Genomic DNA, 15,107 nt, shown 5'->3' with positions numbered 1-15,107 from the left:
AGAACGCAATGCTCATAACATCAAGGTCGCCAGTTTGATTCCCACATGGGCCAGTGCGCTGCGCCCTCCACAACTAGATTGAAAACGACTTGACTTGGAGCTGATAGATCCTGGAAAAACACACTGTTCCCCAATATTCCCCAATAAAAATTAAAAACACACACACGTAATTGTGGTTTAAAAGGTTAAAAATAATTGCAAAAACTGCAATTACTTTTGCACCAACCTAACATTATAGAATTGTACACTTGAAACCTATATAATTTAACCAATATCACCCCAGTAAATTACACTGATTTTCAAATATTGAATTTGACTTCATCCCTAGAATAAACTTTAATTATTCATGGTGTATAATTCATTTTATATATTGCTGAATTCTATTTGCCAAAACTTCATTAAGGATTTTTCTGCCTATATTCAGGAGAGATATTGGTCTGTAGCTTTTTTTTTTTAATTGCATTGTCTTTGGTTGTGGTATCTCAGTAATACTAGCTTAAAATTAAATTGTAAAATTTATGTGTGTAGAGTTTTTATAGTACTCCTTTATTATTCTTTTATTGTCTACAGTTTCTGTAGTGATATCCCTGCTCCTTTCTGGTATTGGTCATTTACGTTTTCTCTCTTTTTTTCTTCATGGTCAGTTTACTATAAATTTTCAATTTTATTGATCTTTTCAAAGAACCAGTTATTTGGTTCATTGACTTTTTTCCTATTGTTTTCCTGCTTTCAATTTTATTGACTTTTTTTTTTTTTTTTTTTTTGCTTTTATCGTTATTATTTCCTTTCTACCACTTGCTTTGGGTTTATTTTGCTCAAATTTTTCTAAGTTTAAGATGGGAGCTTAGATAACTGATTTGAGATTTCTCCTCATTCTAATATATGCATTTAGTTCTATAAATTTCCTTATCTGCACTGCTTTACCTGTGACGCACAAATTTTGATGTTATACTTTCATTTTCATTCAGTTCAGTGTTGTTTTTTATTCTTCTGGAGACTTCCTCTTTCAACCACAGATTATCAAAGGTATGTTTAGTTTCCAAATGTTTGGAAACTTTCCTGTTATCTGCCTGTTATCGATTTCTGGTTAGTTCCATTGTTGTTGTAGAACATAATTTGAATGATTTCAGTACTTTTGATTCACTGAGGTTTATTTGATGGGCCAGGATGTGGTCTCTCTTGGTATAAGATCAATAATAGCTTGACAAATGCTATTTCTGTTTCAGTTGCTATGATTGTGTGATTTTTCTCCTTTAGCCTGTTAATATGGGGAATAACACTGATTTTCAATTATGAACCAGACTTGTATCCCTGAGATAAACCTAACTTGTATTTTGCTGTTTTGGGAGTGGTCTATAAATGTCAGTTAGATCTTCAGTTAATGGCCTTACTTTTTCTATATCCTTGCTGATTTTCTATCTAGTTGTTCTATCAATTATTTAAGAGAAGAATTATATTATCCAACTATAATTGTGGATTTTTCGATTTCTCCTTTCAGTTCTCCTGGGGGCTCTCACTATCAGCTAACAGGATGAAAAATGCCAGCACTCTACCTGCCCTTCTCTGATACCATCCCGGATGAAGTGCTGTGGCACCTCGTTATAGCCCCTCCCCACCCCCAGCTTTACTGAGGTATAATTGACAAATCAAATTGTAATATATTTAAAGTGTAAAACATGACTTGATATAATACACATTTAAAAAAGGATTCCCACCATCAAATTAATTAACATGTCCCATCACCTCACACAGTTACCATGTTGTGTATGAGAAGGCTTAAGATCGACTCTCAACAAATATCAGACATCAAGTATACAATACTGTATTAACAACTATAGTCTCCAAGCTATACATTAGAGCCTCAGAAGTCACTGATCTTGTAACTGAAGGTCTGTACCCTGTTACCAACCTCTCCCCATTTCCCTCACCACCTAGACCCTAGCAACTACTATTCTACTCTGTTTCTATGAGTTTGACTTTTTTTTTTTTTTTTTAAGATTCCACCTATAAGTGGCAGCGTGCAATATTTGTTTTTCCCTATCTGGCATATTTCACTGAGCAAAATGCCCTCCAGTTTCAACCATGTTGTTTATTCCAGCCTCCTGAGGTAGAATAATTATTGTCTCAAAGTTTTCTGTCTTGCTCTGTTGCTCCTTTCTTAGTCCTTTAGCTACAGAGCACAGGCTTTTGTTGTTGTTGTTATTATTGTTGCTTTTTTCCTTTAGATTTTGTTGGTTTGTTTTGTCTGCACCTATTAATATTTCCAGGTCACTGGCTTCTTTAGCTCCACACGTGGGATATATGAAGCAACAGAAAACCCAGAAAACTCACCACTGTTTTGTTCCTTAGGCCCCCAAGAGGCCTAGCCATCCTGCTTTCTTCATTCCACCTTTCAGTCTTCTTATGTTTATTTTATATAAAGTTTATTTTATATAAAGGGGTTTTTTTAATACTTAATGGGAGGGATAGGTAAAAGTACATACTGGAAATAGAAGTCCTTATAATGTTTATTACGTAAAAACCAGAACCATTACATCAGAGGGAGTGCTAGTGCCTTCCTGGGGTTACAACTATGTTGAAGGAGATATTTTATCTTTAATACAAACTCTAAAACTATACCTATACTTTATATGAAGCGAAAAACATGGTGATGCCTTCCTAGCTTTGTGAATTGAGAAACTGGTGATAAAAATTAGTGTAACGTTGATACCGCCCTCTTACCTTCTCTTTGCACTTTTAAAATACCAGTATATTGTTCACAAAACTTCCACAAAGCATCCCTTTCCTCTCTGATCTCTCTACTCTCCATATCAGAAAAACAGCCCTACTTAGAGTTCCAGGGTTAGAAATATAACTCAGGTATAGCATCAGTCCATCTGAATTTTGAAACACGCACACACTCTGCATTAACTGTACAGTCTTCAAGGGGTTTATAGACATCAGCTTTCAATAATATTCTAATGGTAAGTATAAATTTGCTTAAGAATTACTGGAAGTTCCAAAGATATTAGCTCAGTTTACTTGTATTTCTTTTAGATGGATGGGTGGCTAACACTAACGTCATTTTATAAAACCTTACAACAGATTTAATCTATAGACAATCTGAGATAACACCTAGAGCATGTCTTACAGAGAACAGGACTTATCCACGAGACAGGGCTCTACCATTTACTAGCTGCATACTCTTGAGTGAATCATTTAAAATGGCTCATTTTCAGTGAGGTAAGAAAAAAACACAGAGCTTGGACTAGGTGATGCTAGATGATTTCTAAAGATATTTCCAATTATGACAGTCTATGACTTAAAAGTAAGTTTGATCATCGAAATTCAGGAATCTGCATCACAGAAGTAGAGTTTATTATATTGCATTCTTTCATTTAACAAGGCATTATTGAATGTTTGCTCTGTGTGAGGCATTTGGCTGGTGTTTTGGACTGGGCCCTACTTAAGTGGGACCAAAGATTGTGTGGTCTGCCTACCCCACCCAACCCCACTTTCCAGTAAGAACCGAACTTGGATTCGTTTAGATCAGTAGTTCTCAAACTGTAGCCCACATCAAAATCACCAGGAATGCTTGTAAGAACAGACTACTGCCCGCCCCCCACAAGGGTTTTTGATTCAGTAGAGCTGGAATGGAGCCTGAGAATCTGTGTATCTAATAAGTTCCCGGATGATGCTACCACTGTTGGTTCAGGGAACACACTTTGAGAACCACTGATTCAGATCAACAGAAAGACCATGGGGGGAGCCAAGTCCTACATGAGAGGAGTTACTCCTCTAAAAGGGTTGTTCGTGCCTCTTGGGCACACTTCGCCATGTCCGCTATGACAATATCCACTCCTTCTCCTTTGAGAAGAAGTTAAATTCCTATTCTTTGTGGTTCTGGTGAAATTGCTGGTCTGAGTGCCCATCTCCCCCAGGGGCAGAAATGTAACTCCGACTGGGCCTGTCACATTACTGTTATCTCCCTAGTCACACTGACTGGTCCTCGGGGTAAGCATGTGACCAAACACAAGCCAACTGCAGAGGTCTGTCCTAGAATTTTCCAAACTGAAGACAGAGGAGAGCTCATTCTTTCCCTTTGTAAAACAAACTATAAGGATATGGCCCTACAACTGTCAGCAGCTACCTGTGATCAGAGAGAATGAAGGCAACAAACAAAATGGAAGTTGCAGTGAGAATCGACAGAGAGAAAGTGGTCATAAAGTTAAGTCCCTGATCTCGTTATATTTGAGGCAGGCTGTACCCCTGTTCTTCCCAGTTACAAAAGACAATGCATTACTTTTTTTATTGCTTAAATGAACTGGTTAGTTGCGTTTCAATTTCTTACAACAGAAGAGTTCTGACTAGTGGAAGGTGATCCAAAGATACGTTCCCTGTAAACAAGGAGATAGTACATTAGTTAAAAGCATGAGTTTTAGAGTCAGCAAACTTGAGTTGAATTCAGCCACTTAGCAGGCGTGTGATCTTAAGCAAATCATTTGATCTCTAAGCCTCACACATCTAACGGAAATAGCATCACCCACCTCAGAGCCTCATAAGCATCGACTGAAGTAACTCAGGCAACTTACTGACAAAGAACATTCAATGCATGACACTTGTTAACATGACACCATTTATTGAACGTTTATCTCCCAGGTACTGTCATTAGTGCTTTACATGTTCTTTTTACTAAGTTCTTTAATTTGGGGATGTTATAAGGCACAAGCACACAGGGTTCGGTGGGACAAAAACTTACTCTTTTGTAGAAGCTTGAATATGTAAAAACAGGAATTCTGTGTCCCTAGAGGTGTTTTTGGTGCCACGGCAGAGTTGTGATAACACTCAGTTTTTACTTCGAAAGGTACTTAAATGTTCAGTCATACACTGTAGTTATAGCTACATATTTGTTTTTCCCCACCACTACAAAAAGGCATCGATTTGGGGGTAAAACTTCTAAATTTGAATTCCCACCTTGTATTTGCCAGCTGGGTGAGCTCTCTGAGCCTCAATCAATTTCCTCGTTTGTAAAGGAGGAAATATTTATAAAACTCAATCTTTACTTCAACTCAAAACAGGTGATCTTGGCAAATTTTCTTGGCAAACATCAACTGACATCTGCAAACTGATTGAAAATTAAAGAAGACAAGTAGAAAGCACAGAGGCAGGGCTGGAGTAGCTGTCGTATAAAACAGGAAGTAGATGTCCCATTAAATGGAAGGAGGATAATGACCAAGCAAGCGATCCTAATCTGCCATCTGTCACGTATTAGAACACTACCTGGAGACACTAATGACCGTTTAAATCCTTATCCTGAATTTGATGATCCAGCTGAGGCAGCACGTGGAATAGCACCTGCTACGGACTGAACTGTGTCCTCCATGATTCATATGCTGAAGCCCTAACCTTCAGTGTGACTGTATTTGAAGATAAGGCTCGTGAGGAGGTGATAAAAGTTAATTGGGGTCATAAGGTTGGGGCCATAATCCAATAGGCCAGTGCCCTTACAAGAGTAAAAGGCACCAGAGCGCTTTCTCTCTACCATGTGTGGACATAGGGAGAAGGCAGCCATCTGCAAGCCAGAAAGAGAGCTCTCACCAGGAACTGAAAAGGCTGGCACCTTGATCTGGGACTTCCCAACCTCCAGAACTGTGAAAGTAAATGTCTGTTGTTTAAACCACCCAGTCTAGGATCTTTGGCTATACCAGTCCAAGCAGACTAAGACAACACCATAGACAAACTTTATCTCTTTGAGTTTTAAAACTGGCCTTGAAATCTTATCATTTTAGAAGTAAGTAGCTCTTAAAGGATTACAAATGCTTTCACATGCATTACAGTTATAGCGTGTATAGTGGTGAAAAAGACAGACATTGAAGTTAGACCAGGATCCAAGCCCCAGCTCTATCCCTTAATAACATGAAATTTTCTATCTGATCAAACAAAGATAATAACTCCTCCTCCACAGTTTTCTCCTAAGGATTAAAATAAGATGATGTACGTAAAGAGCTTGGACTACAGCAAACCTTTAATCAATGACAATTGTTCGACATTTATTCTACAAATATTCATTGAGCACCTAACTCAATACACTGCTAGATACACATCTAGGAATGTAATGGTTAAAAATAAAAGAACAAAAGCAATACAAAAAGAAATAGAAAATGTGATTAGCCCTGTGACGTTTAAAGAAACTCAAGCTGTAATTAAAAACATTCCCACAAAGAAAACTGTAGGCCCAGATTCCTTCATCAAGGAATTATATACCAAATACTTAAGGAAGAGATAATGACAGACTGACATAAAACTTAACAAAGAATAGGAGGAAAAAAGAGAACATTTTAAAATTCATTTATGAGACTAGCACTGCCCTAATATGAAACCTATAACGACTGTAGCAGGCCAACTATATGCTGATCTTATATATGAATACAAATACAAAAATTCTAAACAATATTAACAAGCAATCAGAATTTTATAAAATGAACAATAAATCATGACCGGGTTATATTTATCCCAGAGATACAAGGTTGGTTTAATCAATATGATTCAACACAGCAACAAATAAAGGATAAAAATCATAATCTTATTGATAGAAACAGAAAAGGCACTTGATAATTCAACATCCAGTAATTTTTAAAAAAAAACAACAAAAAAACCTTAGCATACTAAAACACAAAACTTCCTTAATCTGATAAAGAATATTACAAAAATCAACAGCAAACCCCATGCTTCATGATGACCTGTTGAAAGCGTGCTCTTTGAGATGTGGAACAAGACAAGGTTGCTTGTTTGCCCCACTTCTGTTTTATAATGCTTTGGAAGCCCTAGCCAGTACAGAATGGCAAGAAAAAGAATTAAAATACGTAAGGTTTAGAAAGAAATAAAACTGTTATTATTCATACATAATATGGTTATAATGTTCCTTTGTTGCTTTTAGTTTTATATCCTACATAGAACAAAACAAACAAAGAAACAAAAACTAGACATAGACATATAGTTTAGTGGTTACCAGAGTGTAAGGGGGGAGGAGGGTGGTAGACGAGGGTAAAGGGGGATCAAATATATGGTGATGGAAGGAGAACTGACTCTGGGTGGTGAACACACAATGGGATACATAGATGATGTAATACAGAATTGTACACCTGAAATCTATGTAACTTTACTAACTATTGTTGCCCCAATAAACTTTAATTAAAAAAATGGTTATAATGAAGAAATTCCAAAAGAATTTACAGATAAATTATCAACATTAATAAGTGATTTTATTCGCTGGTAGATACAAAGTCAATACACATACACACACACACACACACACACACACACACACAATACACAAGGTGTGTATTGAGCTTGTATCTACCAGCTAATATATATACCTGCAACAAACAGGAAATGAATTTTTTAAAGAACTGTATCACTTACAATAATACAAACAGTATCAAAAAACTAGAAATGAATCTAACAAAAAACATAAAAGACCTGTGGTCAGAAACTATAAAACATCAGTGAGAGGAATTAAAGATGACCTAAATAAATGGAGGGCTATTCCATGTATGCGTATTGGAAGACTCCACGTTGGAAAGAGTTAATTCTCCCCCTAGTTATCTCTGGATTCAATGCAATATGAATCAAAATTGCGACAACTTTTTTGTGTGTGAAAACTGACAAGCTTTTATACATGGAAATGCAAAGGAAAAAGAATAACCCAAGCATTTTTGAGGAAGAAGAACAAGGAGAGAACATTTTCTACTAGATATCAAGACCTATAAACTAGGGTAATTAAGATAGTGTGGCATTCGCACCAAGATTCATAAATACCCAAAGAAACAGAACAGAAAGCCCAGAAACAGACCTCCACATAAATGAGCACTTTTGTAAACAAAGATTTTGGTTATGTAATAGTGCAGATGAAATTGGGCATCCACATAAAAGAGAACAACATACCCCCTACCTCACACTCTACACAAAAATTAACTTCAGGGAGGGAATAATCTAAATGTAAAAGGAAAAAAAAAAAACAAAGCTCAAGAAGGTAATATATATATTTAAAAAATTGTAATTACCATGTGGAAAGATTTCTTAAAAGGAGACAAAAAGCACAAGTCATGCGAAAGTAGGAAAGGGGGGAACTATATCAAAATTAAGAACTTCTGTTCATCAAAACACCATTGAAACAGTGAAAAGACAAGCCAGAGGCAGTGAAAGATATTTGTAACATATAAAACTAAAGGGCTTATATCCAGAATATACAAGTAACTCCTACAAATCAATAAGAAAAAGACAATAAAATAGCAAAATGGGCAAAGAAACTCTACCAGTAATGTCCAAATGGCCAGTCAGCATCATTACTTATCAGGGAAATCCCCATTAAAAATATAATGAGGTAACACCCCACATATGCCAGAATTTATAAAATTAAAAAGACTGCTGATACCTTGTATAAATAAGAATATAGAAAAATGGGACCTCTCATACACTGTTAATTAGTCTATAATTTGGTACAACCACTTGGGAAAACCATTTGACATGTACTAAATTTGAATATTTGTATATCCTCATACCCAGAAATTCCATTTCTACATATATACTGAACAGAAATGCATGTACATGTGCACAAGGAGTCTGGAAACACCATTCATCCCAACGTCCATCAACAGAATAGATAAATTGCATATATTCATACATTAGATTATAATACTGCAATAAAAATAAATGAACTAGTTTCATAAAACTTACATAAAGTTGAGCAAAAAAAGCCAGACACAAAGGAACACACACTCTATACTTCCCTTGTATAAAGTTTGAAAAGTATTAAACAAAACCATATGATGGTGTTTAATGACACACACTTATAAAGACAAACACATCATAGATTCAGATTATCGATTACCTTCAGTGATGGGTAAAAAGAGTAGCGATTGGAAGGGAGCCCCGGGAAGACTAACAAAGTGCTCGTAAGATTCTATTTCTTGACCTGGTCGATAATTATATGGTCGTTTGTGTCACGAAAACTCACTGAGCTGTACTTTTTTGTTTTTTATGCTCTGTATGTGTTAAATTTCACAGTTTAAAAAAATTTAAAAGCACATTCAAATTAAACCTTTCAAAACAATTGTTTTTATGATTTTTGACACTAAAAGTTTAATATTATAGTCTTTAATGCTAGAGGTATTAAACTTCATAAAATCATAAAAGGAACCTTTTCCAATTATACATGTGCTGTTCTTTCAAATAGTATCAAGAAATAAGTGAACATTACATCAGAGGAATGTACATAACGAACTATGCAAATATTCCAACAAGCTATAAGCTAACAGATTATTCCTAGAGATGTTATCATTTTTATAGCTAAATATTGAATATTGTTTCAGAATAATTGGTGTATCACAAAAAAGTCAACCAAAGCCACTTATTAATTTAGCAACTGTGATGTCACTGTAATAACTTGAAAAATTATATTTCAGGTGAACAAACAGGTTTGGTTACCAGTTAGTATTATAGTCTACACAAAAATTCAATAAAGTTCTTAACACAGTTCTTTTCATATCTTTTCTCCATCTGATGGTGGAAAAATTGAGTTTCTATTTTTGTGCGTTTTCTATTTAAATAAAAATGTTTTCTGTTGAAAAGTATCTTAGAATCACAACTGACTTGAGATTTCTTTTAGGGTGCAAACAATGAAAGATAAGAATACATTACAAGATAACCTATCTAGCACTTTCCCAGAACCAATTTTTCTCTGATTGATAAATAAAAACTGATAGTAACAGAATGCCACCTTTTAACAATTTACTACTTTAGAAAGATAAGTATATATACTAGGTAATTTGTAATGATACTACATTAAGAACTACAAATCAATAAGTAGCACACACCTTAAAACAGATAAAAGACATGCAAAAGTAATAATTCATATAAGAAATATTCATAGAAAAAATGAGAATGGTCAATAAACATGAAAATATGCTAAACAATAAGGAATGTTAATAAAGATAAAAGATTTTCCTGTTAATTGCCAAAAATGAAAAAGATCAAGACTATCCAATGTTGATAGGGCATGGAAAAATAAAAGTACTTATTTATATATTAATAGTAGAAATATAAATTAGTACAAACTTTTTGAAAGGCAACTTGACAGTTATCTATAAAATTTTAAACACATATACCTACCCTAGTACTCAGCAATCCCATTTTTTAAATTTATCCTATGAAAATAATAGTATAAATATATAAAAACATATTTATAAAAATATTTATAGTATTAGCATGGCGGAATAAGTAAATTTTGGTATATACATACAATGGAATATCAAACATTCATTTTAAAATGCAAATATCTTTGTTACTAATTTGGAAAACTGTCCAGATGTATTACTAAGCAATGAAAAAAGTTGCATAAAAATATATAAAGGATTCATTTTAAATTTTGAAAATAAAAGTACACATATGTGTGTGTATATATATATATATATATATATATATATATATATATATATGAAAAAAGTCTGTGAGTATACACAACAAATGGTAACAATGGTAAATTCTGGAGGGGAAGAGAGTTTTGGTTTGGAGATGAGGAATAAGAAAGACTTTTTAGCTTTTATTTAATACTCTTGTATTGTTTAAATTTATTTTAACAAGTATATATTAATTTTTATTTTAAAAATAAAGAAGTATTTAGATTATACATTTATTAAGTTTTTCATTTAACTGATTTACCCCTTTTGGGATTACTTTACTATTGTAATACTTTATGAAGAGTTACTTTATGGTCAGAATGAGATTATTTTCTTAGAACCTCTAAAGGAAAACAAACAAAAAACACCTAGAAACAGCAAATTCTCTACCAGAGTCATTATCAGTTCCTTTTACTGAGGGATAAATAAAATCTAAAATAAACAAGATTACTAACCTACATAAAGCACTTGAAACAACAATGGCAATGTAGTTAAAGATGAAAACCTACCTGGACTACATCCAAAACCATGCCAGCGGAAACTGTTCCAAAACCAGCGAGCAAAAATGGCACCAGTATTTGCAGTGCCATGACCCCACTGGATTCCTTTGGTAATTTTTGGTTTGCTTCGACAACGGCATCTTCATCACCGTCACTCGCTGTGTCTTCATCCTGCAACATGGCAGTAGTTTCTGACGTCTCCCTTTCATCACAGTAATTATAGTTGGCATAGTCGTCATACACTGGGCTACAGCCTGATGGTGTGTGCCCATTGTTGCCATGGAAAGACTGCTCTGAGAAACTGTGGTACTCCATGTGCTGCTCAGGTCTAGTGCTAAAAGTCTGTGCCGCAGTTGATAATCCATCTTGCCAAATGCCATTAGTCTTTTTGTGCCTGTCTTCCTGGTTTTTCTGGTAAATTACTGGAACCATACTCAACAATAAGTTTAGAAACTTATCAGATTGAACTGTATGTAAGCGTAATGTCCAGTCTACAAAACCTCCTCCGCTACTTGGACCCTCACTTGTTTTATTAACAGATCTTCCTTTACTATTATTAGTCATATTGTCATCGCAAAAGACCCTGTACTCCTTAGATCTCAAGCTTCATGAACCGTAGCAGATGAACAGAACCACACAAACGCTGGTTTAAAGAGGTTGACTTCATTTTGTAGGAAAAGATGTTTAGAAGTTCCACACAGGACTTGGAACTGGAAAACAAAAAATAAAATAAGTTTTAAAAAAAATCAGATTAATTATCTTGATACTTAAGATTTTCATAATTAAAGGTATAAAACACGTATGTTCTTAAACCAATCCTAAGGTCCCAACACTATACTTCACGGGCTTAACACGTAACTTCTTTGTGCCATACAACTGCTTTGTTCACAGAAATATAATACAGAGCTATTTTTTGTGCTCAATCTTGGTTAAAAGTTTTTCTTATCTTTGCATACTTTATGTAATTAATACCGACCATGTTTCCCCAAAAATATGACCTAGCTGGACCATTAGCTCTAGTGCATCTTTTGGAGCAAAAATTAATATAAGACCTAGTCTTATATTAAAATTATAATATAATATAATATAATACTAGGTATAATATAATATAATACAATACTGGGTCTTATATTAAAATTATAATATAATATAATATAATATAATACTAGGTATAATATAATATAATACAATACTGGGTCTTATATTAAAATTATAATATAATATAATATAATATAATACTAGGTATAATATAATATAATACTGGGTCTTATGTTAATTTTTGCTCCAAAAGACGCATTAGAGCTGATGGTCCAGCTAGGTCTTATTTTCGGGGTAACACGGTTTGTAAAGTCTTCAACTGTCCCTGAAGTTAACTTTACAGTGGACAAATTTGTTAATTAAAGCAATGGCTTCTATTGCTATAGAGAGGTCTCGAAATCAAATTGCTACAACCCTTTACATACGTCAGCACACAATAAAAAGGTATATGACATTATATTTTAAGCATATTAAATAATAAACCATGTTATTTTATTTACATCTTAACATACATGTTGTTATTAAATTATGAAGAGACAATGACAATGTTTGCCATTAAAAACACTTGGTAAATATTCTGAATATTGTACAGCACATTTATTTCACATATACAATTAGGTTGGAGTCATATTTATAGCCTGACATAAAAAAATCATTATAATTGATTTAGGAATATAATCCTTCCATTATCTAGGAAATAACCAAAATGAAAAGGGATTACAAATATTCACTTAATCCTCTGCTTTGCAAGCCAACCAAAAGAAAGCTTGTAATGCACTTACCACTTAACACCCTTCGCAAAGTCTGCTGCGACCCACAATTCCAGAGTAAGCCCGATTGGCTGGCCAACTTAGAACTCTGAGACACAGACACATACATACTATAGCTAGTTTGGGAGTGATGGGCACTGATGCAGCAAGGTCAGACCACCACCTGCCCAGGTAGAGAGCCTATTTGGACAACTGTTGCCACAGCTGCTGATGCTTTCAAAGCCACCTATCACAATGGATCCAAAGGCTCAGGTGTTTCTCAGAAACACTCAGGCTGATCTTATACTTCCAAGAACACCCAAGATCAAGAAATTGGCACTGATTTGATAAGGGATAGATGGCCCCACTGCCTAAATGGACTGCCCACCCACCAAACTAGACTAAGAATTGTTGATGCCAGTGCTGCCGCTTTTAATGAAAATTATTACATTCTTCATCATTTGTTTTGCAAAGACTCTTCTCCTTGGATAGGAAGACCAATACCAAGGAGTGTCAAAGAGAAAAAGAGAAGGGGACAAGTGGGTGGCAGGGCGTGACTCATCTACGGCATCATTCACTCACCTTCCTTCTTTCCCTCCTGTGATTACGGAGGGGTCTGGGAATTCCTACTGGGGAACATTCTTAAAATATAGATTCTAGGACCCCAGACCTACTGACTCAGAATATCTATCTCTGAGGCCTATAAATCTTTTTTAAAGCTCCCCAAGTGATTATAGTGCAGACTTCCTTTGGACTTGCACTGAGAATCCAATGAGTAGATTTCATACTAATTGCCATTTTTTGCCACTGCAGATTGGTCGGTATACAGAGAAAGTCAGTGTTCAAAGAAAATCTGATGAAAGGAACCAATGTCCAAAATGAAGCAGAGAAGGAACCAAGCCCCCGAAAGAGAGAGAAGGGTAGAAAAACTGCCTGAGAACATTCCATGTAATGAGAGGCTCAGCTGTATATCCCAGCAGCCTGAAATGAGTCAGACTGAGTTTCACTTCCTTCAATCCACTCACCTCTATGTAACTAGCGAGCTTATCACTGCCTCCAAGAGGTCTTTAATCAAACAAAATACAAAACAAACCTCAAAGGGATTGAGCTTTCAGAGAAATCTACTCCACTGAACCTCCAGGGACGAATACAGGCAGTTTCATCTACCTCTTGAAGAAGAATTATCAGGTTGACCAAAATGGAAATGCTGATAAACCAGAAGGAAGGATGACATCTGTACCACCATCCAGTCACTCTCAAGCTCAGAAAGCTCAAAGTAAGTCCTCAGAACACTTGACCAACTAACACTAAGTAGAAAAATGGGAGGGGAGGGGAAAAAAAGAGGATTTTCCCCAGTCATCGCTCTCAGGATATGTGCAGGACGTGGCTAAGCACGAAGTGAGCTGGCCACTGGGAAGCACACGCAGCAAGTCCAGCTCCTAGTATTCTTGCTTCAACATAAGCTACTCAGAAGGTTACATGGAGATACAGATACTCAACCAGGGCCACTGTGCACAGAGACCATACAGAGCCTTTGTGTAGATTTTTAAAAAGGAAGCCCTGGGAATGGAGCTTTGAGCTGGATTTCAGCTCCACTCCATCCAAGCACCTTCAAAGCACCCTCAAAGTACTGCAGAATCTTACACACAGACTGGGCAGTTGGGTGAAATATTAAACCATGCTTAAAGAACATAAAACACAAATGGTGGACATGTATTCTTATTGTTTGCTTGGCATCTTTCCCCAATTTTTTTAACTAATGGTATTTCCATTTCCTGTGTGAAATTGCCCTTCCCTTATTCCATCAGGTTCTGGTAGGTCTATCAATTATAGTTCCAGACCACTTACCGACAGGTGGCTCAAGCAGGAGCTGAGTCTTTCCCTGACATTTCATATATTTTTTGGCTTACTATTTCCTGACTGCCTGCTAGATTACACGATTAATAAAATAGGTACCATTCCTGCTTCTGATGGGGAGGAAAAACAATCAGGTAAGCAAAAAAAAACAAATGAGATCATTTGTGACAAAGGCTATACAGGAAAATGAATGATTTACAGGGCTACTTTAGAGTGGAAGCCCTCTGGGATCGTTTTCTCACTTCCCTTTGGAATAACGTATTTCTGAAGCCATCACTGTATCTTCCTCCTCAAAAGGTTCCCTCTACCGCCATCACCATCACTACCACTTAGAGGAAAGCCCATCTACATGAGAAGATCCATAGAAAGACAGAACCAAAGCTAAGCCACGATGAAAGGGTCCTGGCAGCATAATTAAAACCTCTATTTCATTTATTTAAAGCCCCTTCCGCCCTTGTTCTTTCCAGTTATATGGGTCAAGAAAACCCCGTCATTGCTGAAGCTAGTCTGAGTGGTGTTTCTGTTTT

At 35.6% G+C, this 15,107-nt stretch overlaps 1 protein-coding gene across 4 annotated transcripts in view; it reads right to left on the bottom strand.

Annotated features, from left to right (window-relative positions):
- SLC41A2 (solute carrier family 41 member 2) overlaps nucleotides 1-15,107 on the bottom strand; it is a 106,383-nt gene that overhangs the window by 71,488 nt on the left and 19,788 nt on the right. For all 4 annotated transcript variants that reach the window (XM_019728466.3, XM_074326246.2, XM_074326245.2 and 1 more), the window contains exon 2: nucleotides 10,946-11,646. In XM_019728466.3, coding sequence (XP_019584025.3) covers nucleotides 10,946-11,500 — 555 coding nt within the window. In that variant the 5' untranslated portion in view covers nucleotides 11,501-11,646. The remainder of the gene's footprint in view (nucleotides 1-10,945; nucleotides 11,647-15,107) is intronic.

Source organism: Rhinolophus sinicus, chromosome 1, assembly GCF_057876585.1.
Source record: "Rhinolophus sinicus isolate RSI-liver-muscle chromosome 1, RSI-T2T, whole genome shotgun sequence".
NCBI classification, from domain to species: domain Eukaryota; kingdom Metazoa; phylum Chordata; class Mammalia; order Chiroptera; family Rhinolophidae; genus Rhinolophus; species Rhinolophus sinicus.
This window is presented reverse-complemented; position numbering and strand designations above follow the sequence as displayed.